This window comes from Brassica rapa, chromosome A06 (assembly GCF_000309985.2).
Source record: "Brassica rapa cultivar Chiifu-401-42 chromosome A06, CAAS_Brap_v3.01, whole genome shotgun sequence".
Classification (NCBI taxonomy): Eukaryota; Viridiplantae; Streptophyta; class Magnoliopsida; order Brassicales; family Brassicaceae; genus Brassica; species Brassica rapa.
Genome location: NC_024800.2, coordinates 24485535 through 24506553, shown reverse-complemented (window position 1 = coordinate 24506553; position 21019 = coordinate 24485535). Strand labels below are relative to the sequence as shown.

Sequence of the window (21019 nt, the reverse complement as noted above, 5' to 3'; positions counted from 1 at the left end):
ACTTCCTTTTAGTTCAAAATCAGATTATTATTGTAACTTTAGATTATTTTTTTTTTGGAGAATTTTAGTTTTCTTTTAATTTCTTGTACTTATAATATTCTTGTGGACTTGCTTGCTAAAAGCAGTATTCAAGAAAGCGTTACACAATAAAGGGATGGTCAATCAATACCTAACGGCTAAAATGTTTAATCAGACGTCTAGATTATTAATTAAGTGGCTTTGACGTTTATAAAATATAACAATATAATTAATATATTATGAGACGTCTAGATTATTAATTAAGTGGCTTTGACGTTTATAAAATATAACAATATAATTAATATATATTATGTATAATGTTAAATATCATAATTTACAAATATAATTTATATAATTTATCTCATAAGATTCTATACTATAATATATTAATAACTATAATTAATAAACCATAATATATATATATATATATATATTTATAGTATTTTATAAATATGTAGGCAGTTTAGAAAATAATCAGTACGAATTTAGAAAGCCTAGCGTCTAAATGCATCTCTAATGGAACACAATAATTTTCTCTATAGTTCATTCTAAAATAGAATAACTCTATTATATAGTTGGATTTGATTCAATGGTTCACTTTATAATAGAGTAAAAAAACAACATTACTTTGTATTCCACTCTATTATATAATAGCTATATTATTGAGTGAACTATTTGAGAAAATTCAAATTATTTTATTTTAGAGTGAAATAAAAAAAAATTATTATGTACCATTGGAGATAGTCTAAGCAAAACTTGTGCGTCCGACACTAGTTAAAAAAATACTGAAAACATATATTATATTTTTACATTTAAGTTAAAACTAAATGACTTATTTGAATAATCTTTCTATTATCTACTAAATATTTTTTTTACATGTATGCTACAACTAAATTAGTTATTCGAATGACTTTCTATCTACCAAATTTGATTTAGTTTATGAAGGTTGTTGGAAAAAGAAAAGACAAGTTCCCACTGAATAGTCATTTACATTTGGTTCATCCTAGGTATGACCAACCCCTTTTGGGTCCCTGGCGTGACTATAGTCTTAAGAAACTAATGGTAGAGTTTAATTAAGATTTGTACAAAAATACAAAGGTTCCAAATGGTGACTGCGGTTCTACAAGCGGTTCAACTGCGGTGCGGTTTTAACAGTTATAAAAACGTATAAATATATGATATATGTAGAGATTTTTGTTACTGTTAACTGCGGTGCGGAGCAGTTGTAAACATTGCCAAAGATAATATTTTTGTTCAGAACCTAACCCAACGGTTTCAGCCATACCTATACACAATGTCATATACATATTACAGATAAGTACTATTGGAGAGACAGAGACATATCCAGTTTCTGTAAGAATCATCTTCCCCAAAGCCACCATTGCGCCTCTACACACAATCAGACCACCATCCCCACCCCCACGGCCGCTCCTGCAGCCGACATCCATGACTTCCTTACCGGTCCGAGCGCCGTCGCTGGTTTCTTCCCGGAGAATCTTCCAGGAGAAACTCCACGAACTTCCCAGGTGCGCCAATTTAGCCCAAGTAAAGCAGCTCCACGCCCAGATCATTCGCCGAAACCTTCACCAAGACCTAAGCATCGCGCCGAAGCTAATCTCCGCTCTTACTCTCTGCCGTCAATTAACGTTAGCCGTTAGGGTTTTCAATCAAATCCAACGACCCAACGTCCATCTCTGCAATTCGATGATTAGAGCTCACGCTTTAAACTCTCAGCCTCACCAAGCTTTCTCCTTTTTCTTCGAGATGCAAAGATTCGGCCTTTACGGTGATAACTTCACGTACCCTTTTCTCCTCAAAGCCTGTTCGGGCCAATCTTGGTTCCCTGTGGTGAAGATGATACACACCCACATCGAAAAATTGGGGCTTTGGTCTGATATTTACGTGCCCAATGCGCTTATCGATTGCTATTCGAGGTGCGGTGGTTTGGGTGTTAAAGCGGCGATGAAGCTGTTTGTGAAGATGGGGGAGAGGGACACTGTGACTTGGAACTCGATGCTTAGTGGGCTTGTGAAGGCAGGGGAGTTGAGGGATGCGCGGAAGCTGTTCGATGAAATGCCTCAGAGGGATTTGATTAGCTGGAACACGATGTTGGATGGGTACGCGAGGTGTAGAGATATGAGTGAAGCGTTTGAGCTGTTTAAGGTGATGCCTGAGAGGAGTACTGTATCGTGGTCGACGTTGGTGATGGGGTATAGTAAAGCTGGGGACATGGAAATGGCGAGGATTATGTTTGATAAGATGCCGGTTAAGAATGTGGTCACGTGGACTATTATCATTGCTGGATATGCGGAGAAGGGGCTTGTAAAAGAGGCTGATGAGTTAGTTGATGAAATGGTGAATGCAGGACTGAGATTTGATGCTGCTGCTGCTATTAGTATCTTGGCTGCTTGCGCTGAGTCTGGTTTGCTCAGTTTAGGGATGAGGGTTCACTCCATGATAAGAATGTCTAACCTCAGTTCTAATGCTCATGTGTTAAATGCGCTACTTGATATGTATGCCAAGTGTGGGAGCATAGAAAAAGCGTTTGATGTGTTTAACAACATGCCCAAGAAGGACCTTGTCTCTTGGAACACTATGCTTCAGGGTCTTGGTGCTCACGGCCACGGAAAGGAAGCGCTTGAGCTATTTTTGAGAATGGGAAAGGAAGGGGTTCGTCCGGATAAAGTCACGTTCATTGCTGTTTTGTGTTCATGTAATCACGCAGGTCTCGTCGATGAAGGCATAGATTACTTCTACTCCATGGAGAAACTGTATGGACTTGTTCCAGAAATCGAACACTACGGTTGTCTTGTTGACCTATTAGGTCGAGGTGGGAGGTTAAAGGAAGCCATCGAGGTTGTCCAAACAATGCCTATGGAACCAAACGTTGTGATTTTCGGTGCTCTTCTTGGAGCGTGCAGGATGCATAACGAGGTGGACATTGCTAAAGAAGTCCTGGATCGTCTGGTTAGATTAGACCCTTCTGACCCGGGGAACTACTCGCTGCTGTCAAATATTTACGCAGCAGCAGAAGATTGGAAAGGGGTTGCTAACATAAGGTCGAAGATGAAGAGTATGGGAGTAGAGAAACCATCTGGAGCTAGCTTGATTCATTTGGAAGATGGGATACACGAATTCACAGTGTTTGACAAATCACACCCAGATTCTGATCAAATATACCAGATGCTTGGTAGCCTAATCGAACCTCCAGATACTGGTGAGCTGGTTGCTGCTGGATAACCTCTGCTTAGTTTATTGTTTGTGATACAGTAATTTGGTCAAAGTTAAGGCCATATATTTTGTAGTTCATTTTCCAAAGGAACACAAAGATGGTTTTATCCTTGTAATCCCCAAAACTAGATGAGTTGGAGTGATGTATATACAGCATGATTTATTAATAATCTTGAGATGGATTTGATTTTGCAATACTAACTCTTTAACTCCAGAGATGGAGGTTCTGCGTCTTAGTCCCACAACAGGTTCTTGTCGTCAACCAAGAAGATCAAACAATAGACGTTCAAACTCCCATGGAACCTCACTGTGAGTATTAGTAATAGTCGCAATAAAACTTATGGTTAGGTGCTGCGTAGAACTTGAATTGTAAAAGGCTAATGACAATTCTATTGATGATCAGTATAGACGTCAGTAACGATGACGTATTTTGGTGATGTTGTTACCTTAGCACGCAACTAAGTAGTTGATCCTCTGCAACTTTCTGGAAAAAAAGATTAAACAAATCTTATGGTTAGGTGGTTCCCTAGAACTTGAACAGGTAACAGCTAATGACAATTCAAACAGATGATCGTTATTGTAATGACGTTCATACGATGACGTGTTGCCGGTGATGTGTTTTCCTTAGACAAGCTATGTAGTTGTTGGACTTGGTGTTTAAATAGTCATATTTGAACAAACCCGTGAGGTTTATTTTATTACAACAATCAATGTCTAAATGATTTTAAGTTGATCTTAAATCTTCTTTTTGAAATGATTTCTATCGAAAATAGTAATGCAATAATGGAGAAAACAGGACCACTGATAGTGCCCTTATTGATTTGTACTAAAAATCCGCTATTGTTTATGTGGTTGTAGCTTGACTTTTGGATGTACAAACAAAAGTCTTTAGACTCATAAGATCATTAACTTTTCACTTCTGCAAACACATTTTATGATTGATCCAAGTTTTTGACACATAAAAATCACCTTTCTAGGTGTTTTAGATCATTAATCTTCTAGTAGGTTGGGTGTAATAATTGTATGTTCTTTTTATCTTTTCCACAGGAGTGGGTAAGTAACTACAATGATGATGAGTGGCCACTAGCCCTACACATCATATTTAAAAAAAAAAGTTTGATAAAGGATTTTGTTTCTTATCCAATATCCAAAAGCATATGCAAATGTAGACCTTTAAATACAAGCAACACGTTATAAGGTTAAAGCATATCCATTTGCCCATACCTCTGACTAGGATCCTCAGAACCAAACACTTCAGCTTCGGCTCTCATCTGTTCACTATCTTATATTGTCGACGTTACTTTATGCTCTGTCTAAAGTGAATTGAGACAGAGAAAAAGAGAAAGAGTAAACATGGATGCTTGTTTTCTTACCTCAAGATCAATCTCTGGTGTCAAAGAGCTTGTCTCCTTCATCAAACCCAGAATCTTTTCTTGCCCCAAGAGAAGTTCTTGCCAGTTTCTCACCAGGAAGTTTGCTTCTCCGATCTCTGTAAATTGTAAGTAATATACTTTTCATGGTCATGTTCATCTATGAGGATTGTATTATTCATAAGCATGGCCTTAGTATATTACTTGTAGCTGTTTCAAGCCTGACGAGAGCATTTTGGTTGAATATAGGTTCTCTTTCGGATTCATGGAAGCCACTGGACGATGATTGCGTCAACAACTCGACAGCAGATGCTGACTGGAGAGAGTTCAGGGCAAGGCTGGTAGCTGGAGAGCAAGCTGCAACCTCTGAGAAGGACTCGTCCTCCTCTTGGTCTAACCCTGACATGGTGGTTGACTATCCGTCATCGTCCACACTGATCACAGTTGGAAACAAATGGGCACACAAGATCCACGAGCCAGAGCCAGGGTGTCTCCTAATCGCCACAGAGAAGCTAGATGGAGTCCACATCTTCGAAAAGACTGTGATCCTCATCCTCTCTGTTGGACCCTCAGGTCCTATAGGAGTCATCCTCAACCGTCCATCGCTTATGTCCATCAAGGAGACTAAATCAACGGTCTTAGACGTGGCGGGAACGTTTTCGGACAAGAGACTCTTCTTTGGTGGACCTTTGGAAGAAGGGCTGTTCCTGGTGAGTCCGAGGAGTGGCGGGGACAACGAGGTTGCGAAGAGCGGAGTGTTCAGACAAGTGATGAAAGGGTTGTACTACGGGACGAGAGAGAGTGTGGGGTTGGCTGCAGAGATGGTGAAGAGGAAGCTGGTGGGAAGAAGTGAGATGAGATTCTTTGATGGGTATTGTGGTTGGGAGAAGGAGCAGCTGAAAGCAGAGATCTTGGGAGGGTACTGGACTGTGGCTGCTTGTAGCTCGAGTGTTGTTGAGCTTGGTTCTGCTGTTCAGAGTCATGGTCTTTGGGATGAGGTTTTGGGGCTTATTGGTCCTCAAACTGGCTCTGTTATATAAACTCTAGTTTCTGTAATGGTTTGTGTTTACTAATGGTTTTATATCAGCGAGTCATGACTATGTGTAATCAAATGTGTTCAGGATTCATCACTAATTTATGAATATGAGTGTTTCTAATGTTTTAAAAATCGGTGATAGCCTAAACGATTTTTTTAAAATCCGATTTAAGCAGCTCGAATCTGTCTATAAGCTGTTTTAAATTTTTTAAAAATATCTTATATAACATAATAAATAAATCATTAACGTATAGTTTTCGTATAGATTTGTAATAATCCGCCTAGTTGTTAGACTTTTTTACAAAGCACATAATTATAGTTACCGCTTTGAACATATTATAGCCTGAGTTACTTTTGTAAAACTTAATAGAGAATGACTTCAATACATAGCATGAGTTACTTTTGAACAACTTAATTGTTTTCTTCCGTTTGTTACTTCTTGTTTCTCAGCCTATAAATTCTAGCCTTGTGATCATATCATATACAAACCATTCAAGAATCTTAAAAGAGAAAAAGAAGGAAGGAAAGATATAAACTTTATATAATCAAAGAGAGATATGGAACACACATCAAGAGCATTAGTCTTAGTTGTAGTTCTATGCCTTGCGGTTCTGATCACTCAAGGAGCGGCTCATGACCAACCACCACGATCAGAATCTCCACCGAGCTATCCCATCGACTTAGAGAAATGCTGGTCATCTCTCTTCAACGTCCATGGATGTGTACTCGAACTCTTCCAGTCGGTTTTCTCAGGCAAGTTTGGACACGTTGGAACCGCGTGTTGCAAGGCGTTTTCGACCATAGACGCTAACTGCTGGCCGCACATGTTCCCTTTGAACCCCTTCTTCCCACCTCTTCTTAAAGACAATTGTGCTAACCTTGTTCCAAACTTACCCTAATCATAAGTGATAGTGAAGTTGGACCATTTGTTTATTTTTAGAAAAGTTTATGGAATAATCACTGTTCTATTAATTGTTCCCCCAAGTCTTATTAAATATCATATCTAATAAAAATGAATTTCTTACCAAGTTCATAGACATTGTTGCCTTTGATTACACACAAAAGGTTTGCCAATCTAATGTTGTTTAGTCTTTTGATTAATCTAATCTACATACTATAATCATTGGTCTGTATGAAAAAACATTCAAAATATCTTTGGATAGAAACGGTGTCGTTTTCCAAAAAAGCATCTTCTTCTTCAACGTGCGAAACAAAAAGCTCACTTTGCGAATCCAATAGAGAGAAAGCTTGAATCTTTCGCGGCGCAGAATCTCCTCGAAGAGAATCGGTACGATCTCTATCTCCTACGCTTAGCTGCTTAAGCTCTGATCGATAATCATATCAGTGGTTTTGTTAGTTATTGGGTTCTTAGCCTATTGAATGTTGAATCTGAATAGAGTTTAGATTTAGCTCAAAAGATGAAGAAAGGATCAAGCTTTTTAAGATCTAATACAAAACAGCTTCAAATGATAATCGATTCTAACCATAAAAATCGAATCTTTCTATTTAATTATATTTCTTTTTTTCACGAATCATTAATATTGTTTCAGTATGCATTTTTGGAGTCCTACTCTCTTCTTCCACCATGGGAGCTTCATGAAACTCGAAGTTGTGTATTAGTAGAATCAGTTTCTTGGCTTTTATCTGATACTAGAAAATGTGGAATATAGCGTCGAGTTATCTCACAGGACCGAGAAACGAAGCAAGAAGACCACCACCACTCCACCATACTCATGTGGACTGTTCAGACGACGATGCTTCATCTGTAGGCAGCAAAGAAGAAGGTCTCGAGTGTCCTATCTGCTGGGAATCATTCAACATCGTCGAAAACGTTCCTTACGTGTTATGGTGCGGCCACACGATGTGCAAAAACTGCATTTTGGGACTTCATTGGGCTATTGTGAAACTACCTACTCACCCTGTTCAGCTCCCTCTCTTCATCTCGTGTCCTTGGTGCAACCTCTTGTCCTTCCGTCTCGTCTTCAGAGGAGCTCTTAGGTTCCCTCGTAAGAACTACTTTGTGCTGTGGATGGTCGAGAGGATGAATGGGGAGAGACGCAGTTCGCCGGGGAGAGATCAAACCGATACAAGGGAGCAGCCACCACCTCCGTGTCTCCACCATCGCGGCCATCACCGCGCTCAGCCTGAACCATCAGGCTTTGTTAATAATGATCATCGTGTACCGAGGGACAACATACAAACTTCGCTGAGGAAGTCTCTGGTGTTCTTTGTCCAGTTGACAGCAAAGTTCCCATTGGTTGTTATCTTTCTGCTGATTGTACTCTATGCGATACCCACCAGTGCAGCCATATTGGCTATGTACATTCTAGTCACTCTCTTGCTGGCTCTTCCTTCGTTTCTCATCCTCTACTTCGCTTATCCTTGTCTTGACTGGCTCGTCAGGGAGATTGTCACATGAATTATAAGTGTTTCTATTTATTCGATGACTTTTCTTCAACGAGTTAGTCCTAAAGACCAGCCTCTATGTAAGTATATGATGATTTGGTAATTACCGGTCTTTCTTATCTTTGTATGTAGATGTAGTTTTTGGTTTGCATTGTTTCTCGATGGGAGTTGGAGAAAGGACATGTCCATGTGTTGTAAGGGCTCTCCTTGTAGGAGTTTAATAGTAGTATTGTAATTGAGGATCTGCCTGAGGTTTGTCTCAATAAGATTTGTGTGTGAAATGCTCGTCATTACACGAGCTAATGCGAATGTCAAAACCCAAAACTACTTCTTAGTCATTAGATGAGAGCAAGATTCTTTTTTCTCTTCAGAAGCATCAGCCATCACTTCATCTGAAAGAAGGCAATGAGTATTGAGTACACACACATTGAACTAACAAAACTCACAAGCATAGTAACTTTCTTCTCAAGACTTTCTAAAACCTCTTTCAGCTTATTTCTCATAATAGTGAAGCCTTTACTTGTCTATGCAACTATGCTATGAGATCTTAACACTAGAACTCCTTTGTTCACAAGTGATCTGACACTATAGTCCATTTTAGGTAGAAAATAGACTATTTATGAGTTTAGTATTAGTGAGACGTATATGTCTAAGACCGCGCACATCGAAGATACATAACATACAAAAACAGATGATAGGTTTGAAAAGTTCTCACTTCTCAGAGTCCATTATTAAGAGCCACGAAACTGTTTACTATTATTTGGAGCTTGATCCACTAAACTCTCAATGGTCATTGGACAAATGATTCTAAAAATAGAACACTAAACATAACTATAAAAACACACACAAAAGAACTCTATTACCAATCCATTCATTCTTCAAACTTACTCCTTCATTTTAAACCAAAACAAAACAAAAAAGAATACAATATATAAAACCATAAAAAACATAAAACAATGGCAAGAGTTCAGTTATTATTATTATGTTTCACCTTTCTCTTTGCATCAGTGACCTTTATGGAACATGTTTCAAGTGCCACCACCGCCACCACCACCTCTAGCACAACAGTGGCAGAACTGGAGGCTGAGACATCCAAAGAAGTCATGGAGTTCATAATGAAGCTGGAGAAGAAGTGTCCTCCAAAGGAGGAATACAAGTCTTTCTTCGAGAAACTAAAGGCTACAATGGTAGCCTCCGCAAAGGTTACTCAAGAAAAGAAGAAAGGTTTCTTCTCTACAGCTGCGGGCAAAATATCTGATGCAGTGTCTTTCATTGGTTCAAAGTTTACTGGCAAGTCACCAGAGGTAAACTAAACTCGATCTCTTTGAAAACTCTTTATGTATCTATCCATCATCTTCATGTTCTCGTGGGATGTCTATAGGTGAAGAAATCGATGGAGACCTACCAACAAGAGGTGGCCAAGTCACTGCAAGAGTTAGAAGCCATCCACAAGAAAATCATTGAAGCAAACCAAGGGAAGGTAGAGGGGTCAGTGGCGGTGACAGCAGAACAAAAAACTGAGATTAAACAAACGATCACCAGATGGGAGACAGTGACGACTCAATTCGTGGAGACTGCTATCCAGACCGAGGCGGCTTCAAATACTACAGTTGGTGTAGACAAAGTCAAGCTACCTTGATCTCTCTCAGAGGCTTATCTACTACGTTCATTTGCCACTATACATATATATATTATTATTCAAAGGCTAGCTAATAATTTAGAGATTTTTGTGTTGGTTGTAATAAAACCAAGATTGGTATAGGCCAATCAATAGATCTATGGATCGATCTAGATCTATTAAGTAAAAGATAGACTGTAACCGCTCTGTATAAGTGAGTGATTCCTAAGCAAAAATAATTTTAAAATAAGTTCTAATAGCATAACATGAGAAAAGTGTCTAAAGATTTTGTTTTCTTTCACTCTTAAAATTAAGTTCTAATAGATCCTTGACTGACACTGCACTAGCAAAATCTAGTTCTGTTCTGTCTTAGTTTCTGTGTTCATCTTCCACTGCAGCAAAATCAAGCCCAGAGATCTTCATTGGTCCAATGTTAACTGCAAGAATCACACAATCATTGCAGTCATTCAGATTGTGTTGATCCAAGAAAGCAAAGAAACCATGATGATAATGAGATGGTAACAAGAAGGAGAATGTTGGTTATACGTACTGACAGCATCAAGTCCAGCTAATTTGGGCATGAACTGTCTGATGTGGTCCTCTGCTGCTTTATCTGCCTTCAGTGTCTCACACTCGAACGAAACAGAAACTTTCTTCTTCCCGTGTTTTTGTTCGACTAATCCTATCACATCTTCCTCCCAGCTTTTTAAAGACAAAAGTGATAAACATAGAGCTCAGTTATATTTTATTTAGCAGAGGACAGTAACATAATCAAATAGAATGGCGTTTTATATTCAACTTAGTTTTGACTTACCCGTGAGCATGCTCGACATTATTAATTCGAGCAGCATCGTGACCTTTGCACTCAACTACAACTGTTTGTTCCTTTTTACTCTTTTATTTCAAGAAATATCACAAGAAGCAAGTCAGGAACAAGCTCAATACAAACTGTGTTAATAGAAGTGATAAATTAATACATTGTAGTCAATGATGGTGAGCTTGATCAACCGATAATCCTCACCGCGGCTGCACTCAGTCTCACAAGCCAGTTCTTTGCAAACAGAAAGAAGATATCAATCATACAACAAAACGCAGAAGCGTGCAATGGTAATGAAGATTCCAAGGCAATTTTATATCACCTCCTTTGACGCTCCTAAGCTAATTTATATCATGTTCAACCAATCCTAGTATTCTAACTAGTACATGGTTAAGTCTTAGTGTGATAAAACTTTTAATTATTAACAGACTCATTTACATGCTTCCGGACCAAACCATTTTCATCAAACCGAAGCTAAATGGATATAGACAAGAACACAAACTGGCCCACCAAACAAAAAGGACCATTAAAAGAGAAAGTGAGAGAGTACCAGTGCCATGGAGGCCATAACAGATGGAGAGAGGCGTGTGAATGAAATGGCCAGAGATGGAACCACATGGCAATAAAGCTATTGATGCTACTCCTTCCTTCACTTCTCCTTCTCTTTCCTCATCTGCAGCCAAACACACCTTCACCAAATCAAACAGACACTCTCCGAAACAATTTCGAAATTAAAGTCAGAAACTTTACCCATTGTTGGATGTTCAAACTTCGTCGCTTCAGTCTCTCTCTGTGTTCGTCGGCTTTTGGGATGTTTTAAGCTTCAGCTACATTAAACGGCTGCGTTTGAGCCCTCCAAACGACGTCGTTGTGCGTGGATCATTTTGTCTTTTCAAAAAAGCTCTGCTGTATCTTCTCCCTCATCGTCTCAAGTCTCTCAACACTCCCTCAAACAGGCTTTTCGATTCATCAATTCAACCGGAAGAATCTGGTTTTGGTTTGGTTTCCATGTCTGTTTACTCTCTTGGTACTGATCATTACGTAGCTGAGCTTCTTTGATAAAGTAACTTTGAGGTTTGTTTGCTTTAGCCGTGCAGTGGGGATTTTTAATTAAGTGAATCCTTTCACTAAAGTTGTCATCTTTTTACTGTGTAGGACCTAGGAAGTAATCTCTCAGCCTTGTTCATATCTAAAGAGTATGTTCTCTCAGCTCATGTGTTAAAAGTTGGGAGGTATAGATTGCTCTGCAGTTTTGGTGTTTCTTAGTAAAAATCATGGGTGATGTCTGGTTGAGTCCCGTCTCCATCACTTCTACATCGAACCAATTGGACTATGGATTGTATTCCCTCAAGAATAGCAGCTGTATCTGGAGAAGAAGTTGCCATTGGTCTTTGAGGAGTCACTCGCTGGACTTTGCAACGGCCATGAAGCTGAAACGAAGGCGTCTAGTTCATGCTAGTGTAAAAATGAAGTCTTTTTCATTAATAGCAACGAGAGTATGCTCCAGTAAGCTAGAAAGATCTTCCAACGGTGAAACCATGGCTTTGGATTTGGAATCTGGATTGAAAGAAAATCTTTGCGGTTTGTTTGTGGAAGATAATTTAGAAGAGAAGCCTGAAGCATGTAGGAGTAGGATACATTACCTAGAAGAGAGGGACGAGGAGATGTTATCAAAGAGACTTCTCAAACTCAGCAGGTTGGACAAAGTCAAAAGCGCATCAGAGCTGTTTGATTCCATGAGACTCTCAGGTTTACAACCCAACCCCCACGCTTGCAACTCCTTTCTCTCGTGCCTGTTGAGGAGTGGAAACCTTCAGAAACTCTTCACCGTCTTTGACTTCATGAGAACAAAGGACAACCTCACAGGCCACACGTACAGCTTGCTGTTGAAAGCTGTCTCAGAGCTAAAGGGCTGCGACTCTGCGCTAAGAACGTTTAGAGAGCTAGAAAAGAACCCCAAACACAAGAGCCACTTCGACGTTGTGCTATACAACACCGTGGTTTCTCTATCCGGACGGGTGAACAACGTGCAGGAGACAGAGAGGGTATGGAGAGCTATGCAAAGCGATGGTCTAACCGGAACAGAAGTTACATACTCTCTTCTCGTTAGCATCTTTGTTCGGTGTGGGAGAAGCGAGCTGGCTCTAGATGCATACGACGAGATGGTTAAGAACAACGTATCTCCTAGAGAGGATGCAATGCAGGCAATGATAAGCGCGTGCACCAAGGAAGAGAGATGGAGCTTGGCGTTGAAGATCTTTCGGAGCATGTTAAATAAAGGGATGAGGCCTAATCTAGTAGCGTGCAACGCACTGATCAACTCGTTAGCAAAGGCTGGGAAAGTGGGGTTGGTGTTTAAGGTTTACAGTGTTGTTGTAAAGTCTTTGGGGCATAAACCTGATGAGTACACTTGGAACGCGTTGCTCACGGGTTTGTACAAAGCGAACCGGTACGAAGATGTTCTCCAGCTGTTTGATATGGTGAGAAGCGAAGGGCTGTGTTGTGTGAATGAGTATCTGTACAACACGGCTTTGGTGTCTTGCCAGAAGCTTGGTTCTTGGGAGAAGGCTGTGAAGCTTTTGTATGAGATGGAAGGTTCGGGGGTGACGGTTTCGACTTCTTCGTATAATCTGGTGATAAGCTCTTGCGAGAAGTCTAGGCAGTCGAAAGTGGCGTTGCGAGTGTATGAGCATATGGTGATAAGAGGTTGTGATCCGGACACGTTTACGTATCTGTCGCTTATAAGGAGTTGCTCTTGGGGTTCACTGTGGGGAGAGGTTAAAGATATACTAAAGGTAATAAGTTTTGTGACTCAAATGTGCATTATTAGAAGTAGTCATGGGCGTTTGGTGTATCGGTTTGGGTATTTTAAATATCGGGTAACTTGGGTAGGGGGTTAAAGGATCCAATTACTATATGACCTTTATTCGGTTCGGTTCGGATAGTTTTGGGTTCGGTTTGAATAGTAAAATTAGGAATTAAAAGATACTAGGAAAAAAATTCGGTTACCATTTGGTTTTGGTTTTGGTTTCGGTTCAGTTATTTCAGGAATTCGAATAAGTCAGGTAAATTACCTCGGTTCCGGTTCGGTTCGAATATAGAAATATAGGAACCGTTTAAGTATTTGAAGGTTTCGGTCTGTTTCAGTTTTAAGTATTTCGGGTCGGTTCCGGTTTTTTTTCCCCATGCCGAGTTAGAATAGATTTTGATTTAATGTTTGTTTGTTTCTTGAACAGAAGGTGGAACCAGATGTGTCGCTTTACAACGCTGCTATACATGGAATGTGTTTAAGACGAGAGTTTAAGTTAGCAAAGGAGCTCTATGTGGAAATGAGAGAGATGGGTCTAGAACCGGATGGTAAAACTCGAGCTATGATGCTACAGAACTTGAAGAGACATTAAATCTTTTTGTGTACTCATACTTGTTCCTTATAAGCCAAGACAAAAGATACTTGTTATTAATTTCGTTTAAAGCAAGTTACACATCTCCCAAAAACCCTAACTTTCATCTGAATGATCCAAACTCATTTATTACAAGCTTAGAGATTCTTTTGACTCAGCTTGTCCTTTTCTCTTCTCTCATCTTCTGCAAATTCACATGGTGCCTGGATGTGAAGTTACAGTAATACCCTCCCTCACTCCCTCGATGTGCAAAAGTTAATGTTATGAAGCTCGTAAAACAGAGAGCCTCGTGTTCCTCGTACCCAATCCTCACCACCACAGGCCCACAGACTCTCTGATAAAGCAGACTTTCCCGCCAAAAAACAAAACATGCTTCTTACCACTCACCTCTCTTCACCTCCTCTATGTTCTGTATACACTCAGCCCCACAGAGAGAGAGAGAGACCAAAGATGAATAGCTCGTCGAAGGTGATAATGGCGGCAACCATGGTTATGGTAGTGAGCTTAGTAATGGTTCTAAGCTTAGTGTTAGTACTACTAGCCGAACTCTACTGCTCTCTCTTACTCGGTCGCCGCCGCCGCCGTAATCACTCCCTCACCCTCCCCACAACCACAATCACCGCCGCTGCAAACACCACAAGCCTCGCTCAAGCCATTTCAACAGCCAGCGACCCTTCACCATCTAACACCAATCCTCTAACCACAGGCGTCCTTCAAACTCCAAACCCTTTCCTCATAACAACCAACAAAACCTATCTTCACCATGAGTCTTCATCCTTACCAGCTTCCCCTGCACCCGTTGATAACTTCATCTACATATCGAACCCAATGTACTCCAACGACGCTACGAGTAAACCAACCACGCCTTTCGAGACCCCTGAGTCTTCACCGTCCAGGCTCGAGACCGGAGACTCCTCTTCTTCTTCTTCCGGCGAGGAAGATGACAGTGTAACGCCGAGGTTGACTCCAATGAAGGATCTTCCTGAGAAGGCATGTTCTGTTTCGTTAACCAATGCAAGGTCGTTGGAGAGTTCTGCTAGTGAGTCAAACAACGAGAAGGACAAAGACGGTGGATTGTCTACGTCGTCTGGTTCGCCGTCGTATACTTCTCCGTCGTGGTAGTGTGTTTGTTTGTTTATTAGTTAATTAATGAGATGATTCATGTTTGTTTTTTTTTTTAAATTAAAATTTTTGGACTTTGTCTTGGAATGTGTATGACAATATTTTGGCGCGACGACCCAAGCCACGCTTGTTTTTTACCAGAGTTTCCTTCTTATGTCGTTTTCTGTGTTCTGTAAGACAACCCAAAAAGAAAAACAGTTTTTAATCAATAACTCGAAAGCAAGATAAAGCTGTAAACTTTATCTTATTTTAAGCTTTATTCTATGGTGACAATTCTTGGTGAAACAATATATGCTGAGTTGTATTCGGATTTAGATTAATGGAAAGTTGTCTGTTGAACCAAGAACAAAAGAAATAAATAGAAAAAGTCAAAATTGAATTGAGTGATTCAAAGAGGCTATAAGAAGCTTGGTACCGCACGAAGAAAGCAGAATCCTAAGCATAAAACCGAGCAGAACCGGCGCCCCAGACAAGCTCATCTGGTTGGGCACGGAATCAGGAGAGTACACGACCAAGTCAGGATATCGAAAGGCACTAGAAAGATCAACATACCCGGAGGAGGAACGTCCTGCAGTGACGGTTGACTGGAACTCTGGCGTCTGGAAACTGCATACAGCCCCGAAGATCAAGTTGTTTCTATGGAAAATTTTCCGTGGAGCCCTACCTGTAGGAGAAAGCTTGGCAATACGCAACATAACTAGCGCTCTCAACTGTAAGAGATGTAACACCCCAGAATCTACCAATCATCTGTTCCTTCACTGCGGGATAGCACAAAAGGTTTGGAAGCTAGCCCCATTCTCAAACTGCATTGACACTAGAGGAATGGTAGATTTAGCTGGTGCTTGGCCTACGCTTTGCAAAGAGACTTGCCTTCCACCTACAGGCATAACATCAGGCCAACTGGCCCCTTGGATACTCTGGTTTATTTGGCTGGCAAGGAATGATTATGTCTTTAACAACAAGGACACAACCCCGGAGGCAATCATCACCAAGGCTATAGTAGCGGCTCGAGAATGGCTGACAGGACAGAGCTCATCACAAGGGGACCAAAACAAAGGAACTCCCGCTCCAACAAGTCACTCTACTCTCAACCGAAGCGATAACTCAACCCGAATCCAATCTGATGCCGCTTGGCGCCAGGATCTACAACTAGCGGGACTAGGCTGGGTGATGGATAGGGATGGGAATAGAAGCTCGTTCCTAACTCATTGCCATTTTGTGAATTCCCCACTGATAGCCGAGGCACTGGCCTTGCGAGAAGCTCTAATATGCTGCATTGAAAAGGGAATCCTTCATGTATGCTGCGAGTCAGACTCCCTCAAGCTGGTTAAAACGCTCAACAAAGGACCCCCGACGGCGGAACTGTATGGCATTGTTGCGGATATACTCTGTTTATCAGAGGCCTTTACATCTATTTCTTTTGGCTGGATCAAACGTTGTAAGAATAGAGATGCTGATGCTCTGACAAAGCAGGCTCTCTGGAATGAATCCTCTGTAATGGCTCCCGTGACTTTTGGAGTTTAGGTTTAATGAAAGTTGTGTTACAAAAAAAAGAATTGAGTGATTCACTTATTCCTTTTATTGACTACTCATTGGTCCTATGCATTGCACATAACCTTCATATTATTGATGGATGTTAGTGATGATTCTCTATGGTTCAGTGACTAAAAGCATCTTTACATGTATATTTCTATTTTTTTTCTAGAATATAAATCTCTATTATATAGTTAAATTTATTCTGGTGTCGACTCTATGATAAAAAAATTAATGACAACTATTTTTTGTTTCTATATTTAAAAATGAAAATAACATTTCTATATTCTCTTCTGAAAATAGAGAAATTTTATTATAAAAGCGTACACTAAAATAAATCCACTTATATAATAAAATCCATGGAACATTCTATAGTTTAGTAGTTTTATTAAAAAAATATTTACATAAAAAATCTTGAGTTTTGAGTGGTAGAAAATTTGATCTATTCGTAGTTTAATAAGAGAAATTTATAAAACAAGTAGAACAATCAAATTAAATTATCAATTACAAATAATATAACACAAATAAATAAATATTAACGGCACAAAAAAGTTAAAAGAAAAAATCAAAGTTATGTTTAGCATCCGGTTTGGTTCGACCGGTCAACAAGGTGAAATGCGTGCCGGGTTGTAATACATGATACGGACCGCGTGACGTTTGTCAAGCTCCTTTGTCTTATTCTGTCTCTCTCTCTCAGTTTCACGGGATCGATAATTGGTCAAATCCACCACCAGAGAGTCTCTAGTAAACCCCGCCGTCGATTCCATGGCATCCCGTCACCACCACAGCTGCATACGGCGCCAAAACCACCACGTCAACATCCCTCCAGTCGCTACGTCATCACGCGGAGATTCTACCCACCTTTCTCCTGATAATCTTCTTCATCTCGTCGCTTCTTACCTCCAGACTCAGCGACAAGAAACGCAATCTCCCGACCAAACCTGCTCCTGCAAAGCACCATGTCGGAGATCCAACGGTGGTTTCCACCAGCATCAGAAGAAGACCAATGTTCAACCACGAGAACACGACGACCATGTTATCTTGTCTTGTCTCCTACGCAAAGTCGACGATCTCGAGTCGTCTCTCAACGAGTTTGCAGCTCGCTACGACCAACGTCGAGATCGATACTCTACATTGAGAGACTCCGCGGCGCGTGTCATTCAAACGCGTTTCCGGTCTTTCCTTGTTCGAAGGTCCGTATCCTTGAGGCATCTAAAGGAACTAGCTTTGATCAAATCCAGCTTCGTGTCTCTCAAATCTTCGGTTTCTGGGAAAACCCATTTCCTTTTCAAGGTTGTTTTCCGGAAAGCGACAGACTTGCTTCTGCAGCTTGACTCGATTCAGGGTAGGATTGATCCAATGATACGTAGTAGTAAGAGATCATTGAGCAGAGATTTGGTGAGGTTTCTGCAGTACATTGATGATTGTGCTGTTAGGAGGTATGGCTCTGTTGTGGGTAGTCAGTTCAAATTTAGAGGCTGTGATGGTAAAATGGGGAAAGTGTTTGTTAGCAATGGGGAGCTAGAAGAGTTGGACTCCATGAGTGATGAGAGTAGCTACAAGTTTGTGAAAGGCAATGTAGTCAAGGCAAAACCCGTGGTGTCTGATAAGGACAGGAATGTTTGTGACGTAACTTCGAGCGAAGAGAATAATGATTCGGTTGTAGTGATGTCCAGAGACAATGAAAGGAAGCGTGGTTCGAAAACAAGGAACATGGTTTTGGTGGAAGGAAGTGGAGGGGAAACTGTGAGCTTTGATGAGAATGGGAACGTTTATAAGGTTTATGGGGATACGTCAGAGTCAAGCATAAGCGAGGAAGATGATTCTGTAAGTGGATCAAAAGATGGAAATGGAGACGAGAAAGAGAATAGGAATGAAGTTGAGGGAATAAAAAATGTGTCCAAGGAAGAAGAAGAAAGTGGTTGTGAAAATGAGGTCTCTTCTTCAGAGGGTAGCGAAGGGGATGCCATAGTTACAAGAAATGGTAATGAACATGAGAAGAAGATCCAGCTTCAAAAAGGCAGCTTAATGTTCTCTCCTCCATTGCCTCTAAAAATGGAACCTTGACCAGTGGGGGAGGGTCATGAAAGAATCAGAGCCCTCCAAAGCGAATGAGCTGTGAGAGTCTGTTCCCTGAACCCAATAAGGAAACTTTTTTTATTGTTGTAGAAACTGTAACATAACCAGATGGTTTAGACTAGTTTTCAACTTCCTCTGGAAAAATCTGTGAGAGTTTTCTTTTAGTTTGCTCATTTTTGTGTTCTCTCATTTATCAACATTATGACAAATAGATTCCACCTTAAAGTTAGTATTTGATTGTTTAGGAAAGATCTCTGCATCGAGATTTTGCACTAAGAACCCCTCTAGACCAATACCAAATTCCGCAAACACACAATTAACACAATAATCATTAGAACCAAGTAACAACAATGCAAGAACCAAACAAAGCAAGAAGAAATTAGTTCGAACAACCCACTTGCAAAATTATATAATAATAAAAAGTCAGACAGTGATTTTAGAAACAGTCACAGTGCAAAAGAAACTCTCAATCCTCCTCCTCTTCGGACTCGAACTCAGCGCTCTGTAGCCACACCACAAAAGGCTTAACATTCATCCAAACAGGCGAGCTCTTGTCCACTCCGCTCGGTCCCCTTTGGTACCATTCCAGCACAAACTCTTCCTCAACAATGTCTTCATCGTACAATGCCATAAGAACCTGAGCCACCTCTTTAGCCGCCTCTTCGTTTCCACTCTTTCCACAGAATGATCCGATAGAGTTGAGCAGATGCATCTGTGATCCTTGCTCTTGCGTTGCAGCCACTAAGTACTTCTTCTTCTTCATAACTTCGTTGAGAAATTCTTTGCCCACACCATCAAAGAGAGCGTTGAAAAGTGCGTCTATGACATCTTGAGGAGGCTCAGAGAGAGAGGAGATGAACGTTTTGAGCTGGCTTAAAGGTAAACCTTCCTTCAGATACTCTTTCATCTCCTGCACGAGACTCGTCTCCTCTTCTTTTTTTACAGAGAGCATCACCATCTCAGCAGTAGCAGCACTCAACTGTTCCTTCATTCTTTTCTCAGCAGCTTCTCTAGAAGTATCTGTTTGCCACTGAATACCATCATCATCATCATCCACCTCATCTGCACTCTCATCACGCTTTGGGCTGATATTCTCATCAGAAGCATGGTTCTTGTACGCCTTCTCCTTCCCGTTAGAAGGTGCTTTCTTCTTAAGCTTTTTGTGGGCCTCATCAGCTGCTTCACCTTCTTTAAGCCTCTCCTTCTCAGCTCTCCTCATAGCTTTCTTATCCTTGGCCTCCTCCTTGGCATCCGGTGGGTTTTTCAGAATGAACGTAGTCAGTTTATCCCTTATGTCACACTCAGAGATATACCCACAAGCAGCACACTTCAAGTTCACCATCTGAATCTTTGTTGTATTAATAATAATAATCTCAGTCTCAGGGTTCCCACACCCATAACACTGAACATACCTCTTAATAAAAGCCTCCAGAAGAGAAGCAAGCTTAGGCGTGCTGTGAGATCCATTCACAAGTGAAGTCCCGGTCTTCTCATCAAACTTGGACTGAGCACCAAGCTGACAACCAAAGAACTTGGTAGTGTAAGATGCAGGTCTCCCCAAGGCCTTTGCAATGTCGACGTTGTTGACAATGTTGGTCTTGATGCCGTTACCTTTGCCTTCAGTTTTGGTAACCATCATAGGCATCTTGTACCTGTAAAACTCATCGTTACGGTTGCAAGCACCAATGTTCTCCAGCGCCATCTTTGAGAGAGAGGAGGAGTCTCGGGATGGAACAAGAGCTTGTTCAACTTCTTACTTCTGAATAGTAGGATAGTGTTTTTCAAGCAACCAGATAGACAGCAAAGGGGTGATGAATGTATATATAAGAGGACAGGGAAAAAGAAACAATCTTTACTTTTTTCTCTTTCCCATTAGTTAAATGGAAATTTGCCTAAACCCTTTTTGTATTATATTTTATTTCTATTTTAACTAACTTTACCATTAAAATTTTAATAGAAAAATATCATTGTATCTTTAACTAAAACAGAAGTTACAATATTTTTTCATATGTGAATTTTTTTTATAATAGATCTTCTTAAAAAATTATATTATATTTATTTCATTTATTTTTAATTAATATTTTACTTACTCGGCTATAATTAGTTACGCCAATAAAATCGATACGGTTAAAAGTTATTTTGACATCATTTATAAATCACATATACGATCGAACCTAACTTATTTTTAATAAGATTTACTCTTGAACCAACTCGCTTTATACATTTAGTAAACAAAGAAAGCATTTGATTAAACTGGTTCTAAGTTCTAAGCATCATTTATATAATTATAATATATGATTAGTTTGACTATTCAACCTATTTGATTTAAACACTAAATAAACAACAGCACACATTGCTCCACCAGAACGCACTGAAAAAACGTGACCT

The 21019-nt window shown here is 40.2% G+C and overlaps 11 protein-coding genes across 15 annotated transcripts; 9 read left to right on the top strand and 2 right to left on the bottom strand.

Annotated features, from left to right (window-relative positions):
* Positions 1 to 448: 448 nt before the first annotated feature.
* Positions 449 to 3444, top strand: LOC103875093 (pentatricopeptide repeat-containing protein At3g29230). Its single transcript, XM_009153545.3, has one exon. The coding sequence runs from the start codon at positions 1465 to 1467 to the stop codon at positions 3256 to 3258; it is 1794 nt and encodes a 597-aa protein (XP_009151793.1). The 5' UTR covers positions 449 to 1464; the 3' UTR covers positions 3259 to 3444.
* A 999-nt stretch (positions 3445 to 4443) lies between these two features.
* LOC103875092 (UPF0301 protein TC_0483) lies at positions 4444 to 5787 on the top strand. The gene is made up of 2 exons (XM_009153544.3): positions 4444 to 4747; positions 4869 to 5787. Exons 1-2 carry the CDS (start codon positions 4603 to 4605, stop codon positions 5657 to 5659), a joined length of 936 nt encoding a protein of 311 aa, XP_009151792.1. The 5' UTR covers positions 4444 to 4602; the 3' UTR covers positions 5660 to 5787.
* Positions 5788 to 6033: 246 nt separating this feature from the next.
* On the top strand, positions 6034 to 7308 carry LOC103875091 (egg cell-secreted protein 1.4). Its single transcript, XM_018659986.2, has 2 exons — positions 6034 to 6943; positions 7206 to 7308. The coding sequence occupies exon 1, from the start codon at positions 6213 to 6215 to the stop codon at positions 6552 to 6554; it is 342 nt and encodes a 113-aa protein (XP_018515502.1). The 5' UTR covers positions 6034 to 6212; the 3' UTR covers positions 6555 to 6943; positions 7206 to 7308.
* LOC103875090 lies at positions 6806 to 9578 on the top strand. Its single transcript, XM_033273825.1, has 3 exons — positions 6806 to 6943; positions 7206 to 9365; positions 9443 to 9578. The coding sequence occupies exon 2, from the start codon at positions 7313 to 7315 to the stop codon at positions 8072 to 8074; it is 762 nt and encodes a 253-aa protein (XP_033129716.1). The 5' UTR covers positions 6806 to 6943; positions 7206 to 7312; the 3' UTR covers positions 8075 to 9365; positions 9443 to 9578.
* LOC103875088 lies at positions 8958 to 9929 on the top strand. The gene is made up of 2 exons (XM_009153540.3): positions 8958 to 9365; positions 9443 to 9929. Exons 1-2 carry the CDS (start codon positions 9018 to 9020, stop codon positions 9698 to 9700), a joined length of 606 nt encoding a protein of 201 aa, XP_009151788.1. The 5' UTR covers positions 8958 to 9017; the 3' UTR covers positions 9701 to 9929.
* On the bottom strand, positions 9857 to 11443 carry LOC103875089. Of its 2 annotated transcripts, XM_033273847.1 has the most exons (7): positions 11247 to 11443; positions 11047 to 11169; positions 10657 to 10730; positions 10494 to 10573; positions 10230 to 10381; positions 10046 to 10116; positions 9857 to 9968 (listed from the first exon to the last, which is right to left on the bottom strand). In XM_033273847.1, exons 1-6 carry the CDS (start codon positions 11248 to 11250, stop codon positions 10049 to 10051), a joined length of 501 nt encoding a protein of 166 aa, XP_033129738.1. In that variant the 5' UTR covers positions 11251 to 11443; the 3' UTR covers positions 9857 to 9968; positions 10046 to 10048. The 2 variants fall into 2 exon arrangements, with proteins under 2 accessions (XP_033129738.1, XP_009151789.1); XM_009153541.3 differs by having other exon boundaries at positions 9895 to 10116.
* On the top strand, positions 11270 to 13910 carry LOC103875086 (pentatricopeptide repeat-containing protein At3g29290). Of its 3 annotated transcripts, XM_033273751.1 has the most exons (4): positions 11270 to 11461; positions 11551 to 11570; positions 11652 to 13291; positions 13733 to 13910. In XM_033273751.1, the coding sequence occupies exons 3-4, from the start codon at positions 11771 to 11773 to the stop codon at positions 13895 to 13897; spliced, it is 1686 nt and encodes a 561-aa protein (XP_033129642.1). In that variant the 5' UTR covers positions 11270 to 11461; positions 11551 to 11570; positions 11652 to 11770; the 3' UTR covers positions 13898 to 13910. The 3 variants fall into 3 exon arrangements, with proteins under 3 accessions (XP_033129642.1, XP_009151787.1, XP_009151785.1); XM_009153539.3 differs by having other exon boundaries at positions 11338 to 11570; positions 13736 to 13910; XM_009153537.3 differs by having other exon boundaries at positions 11338 to 11570.
* Positions 13911 to 14016: 106 nt separating this feature from the next.
* Positions 14017 to 15231, top strand: LOC103875085 (putative protein TPRXL). Its single transcript, XM_009153536.3, has one exon. It carries the CDS (start codon positions 14267 to 14269, stop codon positions 15017 to 15019), a length of 753 nt encoding a protein of 250 aa, XP_009151784.1. The 5' UTR covers positions 14017 to 14266; the 3' UTR covers positions 15020 to 15231.
* A 610-nt stretch (positions 15232 to 15841) lies between these two features.
* LOC103875408 lies at positions 15842 to 16543 on the top strand. Its single transcript, XM_009153927.2, has one exon. The coding sequence runs from the start codon at positions 15842 to 15844 to the stop codon at positions 16541 to 16543; it is 702 nt and encodes a 233-aa protein (XP_009152175.2).
* Positions 16544 to 17065: 522 nt separating this feature from the next.
* Positions 17066 to 18875, top strand: LOC103875084 (BAG family molecular chaperone regulator 8, chloroplastic). 2 transcript variants are annotated; one of them, XM_018659440.2, is made up of 2 exons: positions 17066 to 18529; positions 18647 to 18875. In XM_018659440.2, the coding sequence occupies exons 1-2, from the start codon at positions 17318 to 17320 to the stop codon at positions 18665 to 18667; spliced, it is 1233 nt and encodes a 410-aa protein (XP_018514956.1). In that variant the 5' UTR covers positions 17066 to 17317; the 3' UTR covers positions 18668 to 18875. The 2 variants fall into 2 exon arrangements, with proteins under 2 accessions (XP_018514956.1, XP_009151783.1); XM_009153535.3 differs by having other exon boundaries at positions 17066 to 18532; positions 18650 to 18875.
* Positions 18876 to 18940: 65 nt separating this feature from the next.
* Positions 18941 to 20920, bottom strand: LOC103875083 (probable eukaryotic translation initiation factor 5-2). Its single transcript, XM_009153533.3, has one exon. The coding sequence runs from the start codon at positions 20331 to 20333 to the stop codon at positions 19098 to 19100; it is 1236 nt and encodes a 411-aa protein (XP_009151781.1). The 5' UTR covers positions 20334 to 20920; the 3' UTR covers positions 18941 to 19097.
* Between the last annotated feature and the right edge of the window lie 99 nt (positions 20921 to 21019).

Coding starts and splice junctions, on each gene's coding strand:
- LOC103875093 (XM_009153545.3), top strand. CDS start 1,465: ATGACTTCCTTACCGGTCCGAGCGCCGTCGCTGGTTTCTTCCCGGAGA.
- LOC103875092 (XM_009153544.3), top strand. CDS start 4,603: ATGGATGCTTGTTTTCTTACCTCAAGATCAATCTCTGGTGTCAAAGAG. Junction 4,748..4,868: donor TTCTCCGATCTCTGTAAATT/GTAAGTAATATA, acceptor GGTTGAATATAG/GTTCTCTTTCGGATTCATGG.
- LOC103875091 (XM_018659986.2), top strand. CDS start 6,213: ATGGAACACACATCAAGAGCATTAGTCTTAGTTGTAGTTCTATGCCTT.
- LOC103875090 (XM_033273825.1), top strand. CDS start 7,313: ATGTGGAATATAGCGTCGAGTTATCTCACAGGACCGAGAAACGAAGCA.
- LOC103875088 (XM_009153540.3), top strand. CDS start 9,018: ATGGCAAGAGTTCAGTTATTATTATTATGTTTCACCTTTCTCTTTGCA. Junction 9,366..9,442: donor TTACTGGCAAGTCACCAGAG/GTAAACTAAACT, acceptor GGATGTCTATAG/GTGAAGAAATCGATGGAGAC.
- LOC103875089 (XM_033273847.1), bottom strand. Junction 10,731..11,046: donor TTATGGCCTCCATGGCACTG/GTACTCTCTCAC, acceptor CTGTTTGCAAAG/AACTGGCTTGTGAGACTGAG. Junction 10,574..10,656: donor TCACCATCATTGACTACAAT/GTATTAATTTAT, acceptor TTGAAATAAAAG/AGTAAAAAGGAACAAACAGT.
- LOC103875086 (XM_033273751.1), top strand. CDS start 11,771: ATGGGTGATGTCTGGTTGAGTCCCGTCTCCATCACTTCTACATCGAAC. Junction 13,292..13,732: donor AGGTTAAAGATATACTAAAG/GTAATAAGTTTT, acceptor TTTCTTGAACAG/AAGGTGGAACCAGATGTGTC.
- LOC103875085 (XM_009153536.3), top strand. CDS start 14,267: ATGCTTCTTACCACTCACCTCTCTTCACCTCCTCTATGTTCTGTATAC.
- LOC103875408 (XM_009153927.2), top strand. CDS start 15,842: ATGGTAGATTTAGCTGGTGCTTGGCCTACGCTTTGCAAAGAGACTTGC.
- LOC103875084 (XM_018659440.2), top strand. CDS start 17,318: ATGGCATCCCGTCACCACCACAGCTGCATACGGCGCCAAAACCACCAC. Junction 18,530..18,646: donor AAGGGGATGCCATAGTTACA/AGAAATGGTAAT, acceptor CATGAAAGAATC/AGAGCCCTCCAAAGCGAATG.
- LOC103875083 (XM_009153533.3), bottom strand. CDS start 20,333: ATGGCGCTGGAGAACATTGGTGCTTGCAACCGTAACGATGAGTTTTAC.